General features: G+C 54.0%; 1 protein-coding gene across 1 annotated transcript; it reads right to left on the bottom strand.

Annotated features, from left to right (window-relative positions):
• Nucleotides 1–530: 530 nt before the first annotated feature.
• LOC133361833 (basal cell adhesion molecule-like) lies at nucleotides 531–13884 on the bottom strand (the record flags this gene model as incomplete). The annotated part of the gene is made up of 7 exons (XM_061580825.1): nucleotides 13741–13884; nucleotides 13249–13465; nucleotides 12472–12536; nucleotides 4210–4294; nucleotides 2633–2802; nucleotides 1345–1359; nucleotides 531–690 (listed from the first exon to the last, which is right to left on the bottom strand). Coding segments are annotated over exons 1-7 (856 nt in total), but the record flags the coding sequence as incomplete, so codon positions are not given.
• Nucleotides 13885–14156: the final 272 nt, after the last annotated feature.

Genomic DNA, 14156 nt, shown 5'->3' with positions numbered 1-14156 from the left:
GACACTGACGGGGTACCTCTCTCCACTTGTGGGTGGCTATCCCGGCGACGAGGTGGCGCTGGTCACCTGCACGATGGCGGTGGTGGTGGTGGCGCTGGTGCTGGTGCTGGTGGTGTGGCGCTGGTGCTGGTGGTGGTGGTGGTGCTGGTGGCACTGTGTTGAGCAGCTTCACGTCGTGCGCGTCTGGCGAGGAAGACAGACGATGAGCGCGACGCTGGAGAGGCGCCATGCGGCTGAAAGCAAGTGGCCTCCAGACGGCGTGGGTTCGACGCCTGGGCCCGGGCGTCTCTCCCTCTCATAGCAACACAACAACAACGACAACAACAACGACGACGACGACGAGAACAACAATCACTCGAACGCACGACGCGCAATTCCGTCCCGGGATATCGGCGGCGTCTTAAAGAAATCCGCTCGAAAAACTTCCACCTCCCTTCGTGACGTCTCCACCTCCTCCTCCTCTGTCACAACAGACACGCGGCCTCACGCAAACTCCCCCTCCCTCTCCCCCTCTCCCCCCCGCCGCTCACAGTTCACCAGCAGCTCCACGCTGGCGCTGAGAGGTCCCCGGACGCCGCGGACGCGGCAGCCGTAGGTGCCGCTGTGGCCGCCGCGGGTGACGGCGGGCAGGGTGAGCGTGTCCCCCCCCGCTGTGGCCGCGTGGCCGTAGTCCACCCACGTCGGGGAGCTCTGACGGGCGGGGGGGGGCGCGGGGAGGGGGGGAGCGGGGGGGGGAGGGGGGGAGGGGGGATGTCTCCCGCGGCGTCGCCATTGTGAGCCTCGTGCTGTGGGCAAACGCTCGATTTGCTGCCCCCAGCTGACAGCCGCGAGGCTGCCCCCCGTGCTGCCCCCCGTGACTGCCCCCACACTCCACCTCACCTACCACGAGTGCAGCAAATGGCCGACAGCGGCGGTGGTGGCATCGCCGCCGCCCACAACTCTCACGCTCAGCAGTCATCATCATCGTCAATCATCATCATACGTCATCATCATCATCATCGTCGTCGTCGTCGTCGTCGTCGTCATCATCATCATCATCATCGTCGTCGTCATCATCGTCGTCGTCATTCATCGTCGTCGTCGTCATCATCGTCGTCGTCATCATCGTCGTCGTCATCATCATCGTCATCATCGTCGTCGTCATCATATCGTCATCATCGTCATCATCATCATCGTCATCATCGTCGTCGTCATCATCATCGTCATCATCGTCATCATCATCATCGTCATCGTCATCATCATCGTCATCGTCGTCACCATCATCATCATCGTCGTCATCATCATCATCACCGTCATCATCATCATAATCATCATCAATCATCGTCATCATCGCCGCCTTCTCACCCGGTAGAAGTGGACCTGGGGAGGGGGGGAATCCAATCAGCACGGCACCTCAACACGGACCGGGTCTCCCTCCGTCACGGCGACGCGTGGAGACTCCAGGATGAGGGACACCCTCCCGGGTGGATCTACACATCCCCCACCGCCCGCAGACATTCACATTGTCCTTGAAAACATGATGGCAGATTAATGCTGGTCCTTGATGAGAGACATTCCACAAGCTGTACATCGGAGATCGTCAAAGAAGAGATCGTTTATGCAGATGCAACATCACGATTGTGAATGACCTTTCAGTACATATTTTTGTTATCTTCACAATTCATTTTTACACGGTAATATGCATTCACTTCACATTACATGCAGTCACTCTCACAACTTTGTGCTACGGCTCATTAAATGTTTGTTCATTATTATTGTATATTGTATCTTATCTTATTCTTGTATGGATGTCTGTTTAGCTATTCGTAATGAGCATAAATTTGCTGTTTTTATTGAAAATGTAATATTTGATATCTCAAAAACCTGATGTGATAGACAAAAACTGATGCCAGATTTGGAATCAGCACCCCAAAATAAAACCGTTGGAATACCTTATGCCAGAAAAAGTGTGTTGACCAGTGTTATCAGAGTGTGTTTTTTGTTTACATTTTGACCGCAAGTATTGTGGTTAATGCAGTTACACGAATCCTCGTAAAAAGGTTTCAGTTTTGTTGCCAGAAAAAAGGGGAAAACCCCTATTATTACTATTATTACATTTTGGTACTGGCAAAGAAGGTCTAATGATGTATTTTTGTTGTCCATGTCATGCACATCCGTCTGTGGAGTGACTCATGCAGCCAGCTGTGGCTGCAGGGTTCTGGTAGTACATATTGTGAAAATTCCGTCACAGTTCCAATGATCGCTGTTTCATTGCTTTCATGGCTTTATTTTGGTGATTTCGAAAAGTGTATTGGTTTAGCCATGTTTGTGTTGTTGTAGTACAGAGTTAGACTGATGGCCTTAATCTAAGTTGTCTTGTGGTTGTTGTTGTTGGTTGTTTCACAGCGTTTGGTGTACGGTGTATTTTCTGCAATATTTTCCTGTCTTTTCTTGGATTTTCTGTTTGCACTCAGTCACACATTCACTTTAAGATGTTTCTTGTTCATGTTTTAGTTTTTTGTCTGTTGCGGTTGCACCCGATTCAAGAGCCGAATGGCTCACAGGGCTACACCTAATCAATGAACTTGAACTGTCGTGTACGCGTGTCTGTTGTGTCTGCTGTGTTCCGCCCGTACTCACAATGCACCGTCACGTGAATCGTCTCCGAGGCAACGGTCTCGCTCCGGCCGCCCGGCATGGTGTAGTTGACCACGCAGCGATACCCGGCTCCCACGTCCCGCCTCTGCAGTTGGTAGTGCAGGACGGACGTCACGGCGAAGGTGCCATCGGACTCCGTCGCCACCTTCCTCGTCACTTTCACGTCTAGCGGCGCACACACACAGACAAAGATCCCCCGCGTGGCCTTAACAGGCTGTAGGGGCAAGTGCTGTTAGCGAGTGTCACACGAGGGGGTGGGTGGCCAGCACCACGCCCTGCCGGCTTTGGTCTCCGCAGTGGCGATGTTTACTCCCTGCAACACGTAGCAGTATACACTACACTATACATTACACTATACACTACACTATACACTACAATACACTATACACTACACTATACACTACACTACGCACTACACTACTATACACTACACTACTATACACTACACTATACACTACATTATACACTATACTACTATATACTACACTATACACTACACTATACACTACACTGTACACTACTATACACTACACTATACACTAGTACACACTACACTACTATATACACTACACTACACACTACACTATACACTACACTACACACTACTATACACTACACTACACACTACTTTACACTACACTATACACTACTATACACTACACTATACACTACACTACACACTACTATACACTACACTACTACACTATACACTACTATACACTACACTACTACACACTACACTATACACTACACTATACACTACACTATACACTACACTACACACTACTATACACTACACTACTACCTATACACTACTATACACTACTATACACTACACTACTACACACTACACTATACACTACACTATCGCAGACATATTCACCGACAGATACGTGTGTAGTGCCATAGGAGGGGAGGGGCTGCTGGAGGCTCTGGGATCCGAGGCAGAGAAGCCCTCGGCGCCAGGCGCTGGGATCCCAGGCACCCCAGACAGTTAAGCCCCTTGGCGCCACCAACAGGGGGGCTGTGTGTGCTCTGTGGATATCTGGGGGCGCACACAACCCCACCCCTCGTTGGGCACGAGGCATAAAAGGGCAGCTCCCTGGCCGATCGGGGCCAGTTGTAGCTCAAGACCCGAGACCAGCCAGCTTAGGACCCTGTACCCCCTCGTCCCGCTTGTCCTTGTAAGGGCCGGGACGCTGTGAGGGCCAGTGGTGGGACTCTGGGACTCCCGGCTCTACGTCCTTGTGAGGGCGAGTTCCGAGGAAGCCAGAGTCCAGACCCGCACCTTGGCTGGGTCGGGTTAGGTAGCCTCCCCTAGGGGGATTGTAGCCGGAGGACCCCAGAGTGTAGCCAGAGCAGTGTACCTAGGCTGTGTACCTAGGATGTGTACCTAGGCTGTGTCGCTAGGCTGTGTACCTAGGCTGTGTACCTAGGCTGTAACAGAGTATCAGGAGTGTTGGAGTGTTGTATTGTAATAAAGAAGTTACCTCTACAAGTGTCTCCGGAACCCATTACACATTCACCAGCGGATATTCACCGACAGATACATTCACCAGCAGATCTACCTACCAGGTGATGGCCGCAGGGGCAGGGAATCCTTGTACCAGGTGATGAGGGGCTCTGGGTAAGCGTTGCGCACAAAACATTCACCGATCTGCAAGAGAGGGAAACAGACCAACACATGCAACAAAGATCCCCCGTGTAGCCTTAACAGACTGTAGGGGCAAGTGCTGTTAGCGAGCAACTATGAAGGCCAGAACGGCACACGAGAAGGTGGGTGGCCAGCACCACGCCCGGCCGCCTTTGTCTCCCCAGTGGCGATGTTTTTACGCACTGCACCAGGTATTTATTTGAGGCTGAGTCGACCTAGGGGAGGCACAGAACCTCTTAGCGCGTCGCGCCACGAACCTGGCGACCCAAGTTCGATTCCCACTCACGGCCAACATCAGTGACGATTATCTGAACCGGTTCTGAGCCTCCCCTAGGTCGACTCAGCCTCAAAGGAATACCTGGTGCAGTGTGCACACATCGCCACTAGGGAGACAAATGCAGCCGGGTGTGGTACACTACTACACTACTATACAATACACTACTATACAGTACACTACTGTACACTACTATACACTACTATACTATTCACCACTCTACTATACACTACTATACTACACACTACACTATACACTAATATACACTACTATACTATACACTACTATACTATACCATAATATACTATACACTACTCTACTATACACTACTATACTCTACACTACTATACTATACACTACTATACCATACACTACTATACACTACACTACTATACACTACTATACTATACACTACACCACTATACACTACTATACACTACACTACTATACACTACTATACAGTACTATACACTACACTACTATACACTACACTATACACTACACTACTATACATTACACACTACCACACTACACTACTATACACTACACTACTATACACTACACTACTATACACTACACTATACACTACACTATACACTACACTACTATACACTACACTATATACTACACTACTATACACTACACTACTATACACTACACTATATACTACACTACTATACACTACACTACTATACACTACACTACAATACACTACACTACTATACACTACACTACTATACACTACACTACTATACACTACACTACTATACACTACACTACTATACACTACACACTACACTACTATACACTACCACACTACACTATACACTACACACTACACTATACACTACACTATACACTACACTATACAATACACTACACTATACACTACACTATACACTAAACTATACACTACACTATACACTACACTAGACACTACACTATATACTACACTACTATACACTACACTATACACTACACTACTATACACTACACTACTATACACTATACATTACACACTACCACACTACACTATACTACTGTAATGCGGGCGTAAACGGCCTCGCGGATATGATGTAACTGGGGGTGGAGTTAGGTCACGTGGGGGGAGAAGAGAAAGCTCTTAAGGGCGGTAACCGGAAGAGACGAGGGGAGAGTGTGAGAATAAAGACGGGAGGAGGCCACGCAGGTGGAGAGTGGCACGATCGCCACACGACGGACTCGGCACCATTGGCCAGCGGTGTCCGGGCACGGGGGAACCAGAGAGCAGCGGTGGGGCTGCAGAGAGAGCAGCTGAGAGACTGCACCAGAGGCGGAGAGGCTGAGAGGAGAGCCAGCAGCGCAGCTGTATCGGGAGCGAGGAGAAAAGGCTACGTGAGCGACGGCAGCTGCCAAGCTGGAGACGGAGAAGGCTCTGAGCGAGGGCCGTGTGGGGCAAAGTTGTAAAGAACCCAAATAAAGGACAACGGAGACAGACAGTGAAAGAGTCCTTTATTACACTGGTGTCAGAAGTTAAACGGCATGTCAAAACAGCTCAGAAGAAGAATATTCCTGCACCATCGTCTGCTACATCATCCGACGACGACGACCTTCCTCAGGCAGTGGACCTGCCTACGATGGAGGAGGAGATCCGAGCGGGAACGAGTACGGGTCCGGGAGGTTAAGATGTCGCCGCGTCGGTGGACCCGTCCGCGCCGGAGGACGCTGACTTACGATGGAGGCAGATGGCGGAGCAGCTGGAGACCTTGAAAACCGTACTGGTGCAACTGTGCGACCTCGTCACGCCGGCGACGGCGTCGGGGAGGCCCGGGGGTGATCGGCAGGCCGCGGTCTTGCCTGCGCTGCCAGCGCCATCTGCCACGCGGCACGAAGACGCCATCTTGGGCGTGGCAAGAGAAGAACGGCGGGAAGCCGCCATCTTGCGCCCTCCGCGGTGGGGGGCCGCCATCTTGGACACGTTGCGGTGCGACGCCATCTTGAATATGCCACACGACGAGTCACCTGCAGAAGACGGCGCAGCAAGGAGTCGCAGCCGTCACTTGACAACTGTAAAAGAATTCTCCATCGGTGGCGACTGGAGTGCTTTCGCCTGCAGATTTTTGGCGGCGGTGCGCTCCGCCAGGTGGACTGACGCAGAGGCCCTGGAAGTTCTGACAACTCTTCTCGACGACGAGTCGGTGCGATTCTTCCGTTCTATAAAGGCCGAAAAAAAGAAGACCTTGAGAGGAGTTTTTGATGAGATGGCGGATGCGTACGAGCCGCCGGATGATGCTCACCGCCGGTTCGTTCAACGCCAGCGGGCACCCGAAGAATCGCCGGTGGCATACAGGGGTGCTGTCTTGGAGTTAGCCATGGCCGCATACCCGGAGACGGAGCCTGACCTACTCGAACCCCTAATTTTGGGCAAGATGCTCGAGCTGTCCAGGGATTTGGGGATCCCTATGCCGGTGTGTGGCCATGAAAAGCTGACATCCCGGGCGGCCGCGAAGTGTCTTGATGCCCAATTTAATCTACGCCGCTGGAAGCAAGTCACGGCGTGGACGGGGGGGCCCATCCTCAAGCGAGGTGCCTTGGCATGGGATCCCAAGAAGGCGGTGTACGTTCCTGACGGGGGGGGGCCCGCAGGAGCTGACAGCCGCCTCTGCGTAGTGGTCGGCCCGCGGTGGACCGGGGTCGCGATCTGCGCCGCCGACGCGGGAGCGTCGGGATGGGGGGCCTGCGGTGCGGCGCAACGACATCGAGTGCTTCCGCTGCGGTCGTAAGGGCCATTACGCCAGGGACTGCTGGGCCCGTATCCCAGGACCGCCCCAGCAGGATGCCTCGACAGCGGACGTGCCGAGAAAGGACCCTCCTGGAAAGGCAAGTCGGTGCGCACCAGACACCCGGCAAGGCTTGACACCTCATTCATCACCATTGCCACGCGATCCGGGTGTTGTTAATAACGGGAGGCCATCGACTGGGCCATGTCGCTCAGTAACGCAGTGGCGTAAATTGGCACGGCGGGTTTTCGCGGCCGCTACTGGTTCGTCCACTGTCCCGGGTTCTATACAGGGGGTTGACGTGCGCATTTTAGTGGACTCCGGTGCGTCCACGACCATTATATCGGATGTCATTTTTCATCTGTTGGGCATCCCACCAGAGGCCGTGCGTCCGGTTTACGATTCCTGCGTTGCGGCAAACGGGGGTAGCATAGGCATTGTGGGCCAGGTGGACGCTAATATATCTATCGGGGGAGTGTTGCCCTCGGGAATTGTATTGATCTCGAGGTCCCTTGCGGTTCCATGTTTGTTGGGAACTGATTTTCTGGCCAAAATGCCCATTCTAATTAGAGTTAATCAAAACTGTATCGCATTACCGGGGGGTCGAAAAATTACTTTTCTGCCGTCGCCCTGGGGGCGACCTGCCCCGGTCTGCCAGGTGCAGGCGTTGTCCGAGGTATCTGTTGATATTCCACCTGGCTCGCAGATGCTTATCCCCTTGCGATATCGGAAACCTGTACCTGGTCGGGAGGGAGCAACTGGGGTTTTGTTATCGCCGTCCGCTACCATAACGGGCGGATCGGTGCTCGTCGGGGCGCAGACTATTATCCGGCCGGACCAGCAGCCATTTTTGCAGGTGCTTAATGGGAGTACGGAAAATGTGTGTGTGCCGGCTGGAACGGTTGTGGCACATGCCACTACGGCGTTTACAGCCCAGGATTATCTGGGCCGCCGGGAGATGGTTGCCAGGGTTTCGGGCCCTGCGGCCCCAGATAATCGCTGGATCGCCGAACTGTGCGGGGAAAATTCTTCCCTTTCCGGGAAACAGCGTTCCGCGCTTCGCGCGCTATTGTTGAGTTCTTCCGATGTGTTTAGCTCCGACGATCTGGACTTGGGACGCACCTCCCTGCTTTCCCATCATATTGACACAGGGGACGCTGCTCCTATTCGGTTGAACTCGCATCGGATGAGTCCGGCGGAGCGAGATCATGTGCGAGGGGCAGTGGATGACATGTTGGCTGCGGACATAATATCTCCATCTATCAGCCCATGGGGCGCGCCTGTTGTCTTGGTTAAAAAGAAAGACGGGAAATTGCGATTTTGCGTGGATTTTCGGAAATTAAATAAAGTGTCCGTGGCAGATGCGTACCCCCTGCCGCATATGGACGATTCCCTCGATGCCTTGTCGGGGGCTAAATTCTTTTCGACGCTGGATCTCTCTTCGAGATTCTGGCAGCTTCCCTCGATGAGTCCTCGCGGGAAAAGACTGCTTTCCGTACGCCGCAGGGGTTATTTTAATTTAATTGTCTTCCGATGGGGTTGAATGCTGCCCCCGCCACATTTCAGAGGTTGATGGAACTGGTATTAACGGGGTTGCAGTGGGAGACATGTCTGATATATTTAGACGATATTATCGTCTTCAGCCGCACATTTGACGAACATTTACTGAGGTTGGAGGCGGTGTTCGCCAGGATGCGCTCCGCCAATCTGAAATTTAAACCTAAGAAATGTCACCTACTGCAACGGTCCGTGCGCTATTTGGGACATATAGTTAGTGCAGACGGGGTTGTCACGGATCCGGACAAGACGGCGTGCGTCCGTGACTGGCCAACCCCGGCCACGGTGGGGGATGTGCGTCGTTTTTTGGGGTTTGCCTCATATTATCGTAGGTTTGTTCCCAACTTTGCAACGATCGCGAGGCCTCTGCACCTCCTTACGGGTAAAGGACGGAAATTTGATTGGGGACCACCGGAGGAGGCGGCGTTTCAAGGCCTGCGCGATCGGTTGGCTACGGCGCCGACGTTGGACTATCCAGATTTTGATCACCCCTTCATTCTGGATACGGACGCGAGTGACACGGGCATTGGGGCCGTGTTGCCACAGTCCAAAGGTGGTGTGGAGCGCGTGGTGGCGTACGGTAGCTGGGTTTTGTCCCCCGCCGAAACCCGCTACTGCGTCACTCGCCGGGAACTTTTGGCTATTGTCTATTTTCTCCGCCAATTTCGACCGTATCTCTACGGCCGTTCATTTATTGTGCGCACGGATCATGCGGCTTTGCAGTATGCCCTGAAGGTGGACCAGCCATCCGGCCAGTTGGCGCGATGGTTGGACACGCTGCAGGAGTTTTCCTTCCAAATTCAACATCGGAAGGGGGTGCGTCACGCCAATGCGGACGCGTTCTCTAGGTTGCCGCAGCGATCCCCTTGCGCGTGCGCGTCGGGGACGCATAGGTGTACGCCGATCCAACAGCCCCCTCGGCCTGTTGCGTTGGCGGTCGAGGTGCCTGAGGCTCCAGAGTGGCCCGGACCGGCCGATGGCATTTTTAACCTTCCAAGGGCTGTATGGATTCGTGAACAAATGCTGGATGACTCATTGGGGACCCTGCGGAGTCGAGCTGCGAAGGAGAGTGGGGGACTGGGTTCCGGCGGTACGCCGGGAACCGCTCTCCGCGACGGACTGCTGATGTGGAGGGAAGGGTTACAGGAACGCTGGCGTCTTGTTGTACCGGCATCCTTGCGGTACGAATTGATTAGGACTCTGCATTGCGACACGCTACTACATCTGGGGGTGCAGAAGACCCTATTGACGTTGCAGCGAGATTACTTTTGGCACGGCATGACGACGGATGTCGTCGGGCACGTTCGCGCGTGTCCCGAGTGTGCCCGGCAGAAGCCGCCTAAACACCCATATATACCACCAATACAGTCTATTCAGGTGTCTCGAGTTAATGAGCTGGTGGCGTTAGATATTTTGGGACCCTTCCCGCCATCCGCTAAGGGGAATAAATACTTGCTAGTTGGGGTGGAGTACCTCTCCCGCTGGCCGATGGCCTGGCCCTTGCCCGACCAGTCGGCGGCGTCTATTACGGACGCCTTTCTATTCGGGTACGTTATGGACAAGTGGGCGCCGGAGAGGCTCCTCACGGATCAGGGCCGAAATTTTTCTTCGAAATTGTTGGGGGAGGTGTGCGCGGCTCAGGGAACTAAAAAGATCCGGACATCCCCCTCCCACCCGCAAACGGATGGCATGGTTGAACGGCTGAATCGGACTCTGTCCGCCATGCTGTGTCACACGGTGAATGAAAAACAAGCGGATTGGGATTTGCATATCCCTGGGGTACTCTCGGCGTACCGGATGACGCCGCATGCGTCTACGGGATATTCGCCGTTTTTTCTTATGTACGGTCGCGAAAATGTGCCGCCGATGGATGTGCAGTTGGGGACAGGAGTGAGGGGACCTACTAAACCTCTTCCTGATTACATTCAGGACACCGTTCGCCGCGTCACTGAGGCGCGGGAAGGGGCCCGCATGGCAATGGCCAAAGCCTAGGCCCGGAACGAACGGTGCGCTCGACGCTCAAAGGGGAAGTGCCCCTGGAACGTGGGGGATATGGCCTGGCTGCATTGCCCGCAGGTGCGGCCAGGGACCTCCCCTAAATTACATAAACCATGGCAGGGGCCTGTTCGGCTTATCGAGGTTCCCAACCCGCAGTCTGCACGCGTTCGGTTCAGATCTCGGCGCTGGTACGTCCATACGTCTCGCTTGAAACCATATGTGGCCCCTCGAACAGATGCGTCATCTCCTGATGTTGCCTTGCCTGTTGCTGCCGACGCACCCTTGGCGGTGCCTGTTGACCCTGCAAGAGCGCCTGTCGTGCCTTTTACAGACAAACCAGCCGTGACACCGCAGGAGACAGGGGACTCTGTTCGGGGTGGGCCTACCACGGCTGCGGGGACACCGAGCCCCGCCGCCCTTCCGACCCCGCCACAGACACGATTGCGGGACACCCCAGACTCTGGTCCTTCTGGGAAACGGGACCGTGGCGTTGGCGGGCCTCCAATAGCGCCAGGCAGTTTTGAACCTGTCGCTCCTAAAACCCCGTCGCGTTCTCGGTCTGCAGGGGGGCCGCCACCCGTCCGGGACGGGCCGGCGACCCGCACGCGGTCGAAGTCCCTTACTTTTCGTTGATTGATACTGTTCTTGTTCTTGTTGTTATTGTTATATTTATTGTATGCTTCGTTGTCCTTGCATGTCTGATGGTTGGTGGTCGCCCGCATTACTTGTGGTTGCTTAGCCGAGGACGGCTGAAATTTTCTCCACGGGGGAGGGTGGTGTAATGCGGGCGTAAACGGCCTCGCGGATATGACGTAACTGGGGGAGGGGTTAGGTCACGTGGGGGGAGAAGAGAAAGCTCTTAAGGGCGGTAACCGGAAGAGACGAGGGGAGAGTGTAAGAATAAAGACAGGAGGAGGCCACGCAGGGCAGAGGGTGGAGAGTGGCACGATCGCCACAAGACGGGAGGAGGCACCGTTGGCCAGCGGTGTCCGGGCACGGGGGAACCAGAGAGCAGCGGTGGGGCTGCAGAGAGAGCAGCTGAGAGACTGCACCAGAGGCGGAGAGGCTGAGAGGAGAGCCAGCAGCGGAGCTGCATCGGGAGTGAGGAGAAGGCTACGTGAGCGACGGCAGCTGCCAAGCTGCCGAGCGGGAGACGGAGAAGGCTCTGAGCGAGGGCCGTGTGGGGCAAAGTTGTAAAGAACCCAAATAAAGGACAACGGAGACAGACACAGTGAAAGAGTCCTTTATTACACTACTATACACTACTATACACTATACACTACACTATACACTACTATACACTACTATACACTATACACTACACTATACACTACACTATATACGAACCCACGACCTCCTGTGCACCAGGCGAGGTAGTCAACATCTCCCAACTAAAACTAAACCACGTTAGAATCACGAATCGGTGGCGTCTACAGCACTGCAGCCGGGGGGGGGGGGGGGGGGGTGCGTGCGTCTCCGCAACGCCGTTAAGGTAACAAAGCCACCCCAAGAGACGGAGCAGCGGGAGACGGAGCGACGACAAGGCAGAGTGAGAAATGAAAGAAAGTCCCCGCAGGCCGCGGGCTGCTCACCTTGTGCTGCTGCTGGTTGAGCAGCTTGGGCCACTGGCTCGCAGCCACGGCCACCGTGGGGGCCGCTGGGAGGGACACGGGGGGAGGGGGGAGGGGCCGCTCTGTGCGTCAAACGTCGCTGGGACGTCATCGGCCGTTTGCTTGCGAGTCCAACTTGACTCCGAAACGTCGTGTGTAGTGTAGTGTATAGTGTAGTAGTGTATAGTAGTATAGTAGTGTAGTGTATAGTGTAGTGTATAGTAGTGTATAGTAGTATAGTGTATAGTGTAGTGTGGTAGTGTGTAATGTATAGTGTGTAGTCGTGTGTAGTGTATAGTAGTGGTGCTTTACACGCCGTACAACACGTTAGAATCGACAGGAGTAAAGTTTGACTCGCGTGCAAAATCGACTAGCGAGCGTAGACCCCGTAGATCACGACTCGTTCGTCAGTAGAGAATTCGTAAGCGGGTAAGCCCATGTGGTAATGTCCGTAAGTAGGGGAGTCTCTTTTGCGACATCCTTAAGTAGGGGAGTCTCTGTCGTAATGTCCGTAAGTAGGGGAGTTTCTGTAGCAATGTCCGTAAGTAGGGGAGTCTCTTTAGCGACGCCCGTAAGTAGGGGAGTCTCTGTCATAATGTCCGTAAGTTGGGTCTCTGTAGCGACGTCCGTAAGTAGGGGAGTCTCTTTAGCGACGTCCGTAAGTAGGGGAGTCCACGTCGCAACGTCCGTAAGTAGGGGAGTCTCTGCTGTAACGTCCATAAGTAGGGGAGTAGAAAGTGGCCCCGTGCACTCGCTTACAAAAGACCCGCACGCTTGCGGTGGCTTCGGCCACGCCGGCGCGCCCCGCCAGCGCCTGGCAGACGAAGTGGCGCTCGTCAGCGGTCTCCGTCGCGCTCAGCGCCAGCGCGGAGTCGCTGCGCCGAGCGTCGATGCGGCTCTCGTAGCCGGTGCCCACGTCCGCCACGAAGAGTCGCGCGTCGCGGTACGAGATCCTCGTTCGCGAAGATCGTGAAATCTGTGCCGGGGGGGGGGGGGGTTGGAGTCTATGGGCAGTGCTGAGTCTATGTAGCAGTGTTGAGTCTATGGGCAGTGTTGAGTCTATGGTGCAGTGTTGAGTCTATGTAGCAGTGCTGAGTCTATGGTGCAGTGTTGAGTCTATGTAGCAGTGTTGAGTCTATGGTGCAGTGCTGAGTCTATGGGTGACAGTGTGAGTCTCTGGGCAGGGCATACGACGTACGTGGCCGAGCGGTGTGCGTGTGGGTGGGGTGGGGTGGGGGTGGCGCTACTCACGATGAACCACTGGGTGACCACCTCATCGCCCACGGAGCTGGTGACCGTGCAGGGGATCACCAGCGGGCTTCCCAGCTCCACCTCCACCAGCGGGGTCACCGCCACGGAGATCGCCGCTTCGACGCCTGCGGCGATGACGGTCATCGCACGCAAGTCACGCTGCAGACTGTGTATAGTGGTGTAGTGTATAGTGTAGTGTATAGTGTAGTGTATAGTAGTGTAGTGTATAGTAGTGTAGTGTATAGTAGTGTAGTGTATAGTAGTGTAGTGTATGTAGTGTATAGTGTAGTTTATAGTACTGTAGTGTAGTGTATAATGTATTGTGCAGCAGTATATATTAGTGCAGAGTATATTACTGTAGTGTATCGTAGTGTATAGTAGTGTAGTGTATAGTGTAGTGTACAGTGTAGTATATA

Source organism: Lethenteron reissneri, unplaced genomic scaffold (genome assembly GCF_015708825.2).
Source record: "Lethenteron reissneri isolate LAM-NWPU_2019-01 unplaced genomic scaffold, ASM1570882v1 scaffold_1250, whole genome shotgun sequence".
In the NCBI taxonomy this organism is placed as follows: domain Eukaryota; kingdom Metazoa; phylum Chordata; class Hyperoartia; order Petromyzontiformes; family Petromyzontidae; genus Lethenteron; species Lethenteron reissneri.
The sequence above is the reverse complement of the archived record's forward strand: the minus strand, read 5'-3'. Positions and strand labels throughout refer to the sequence as shown.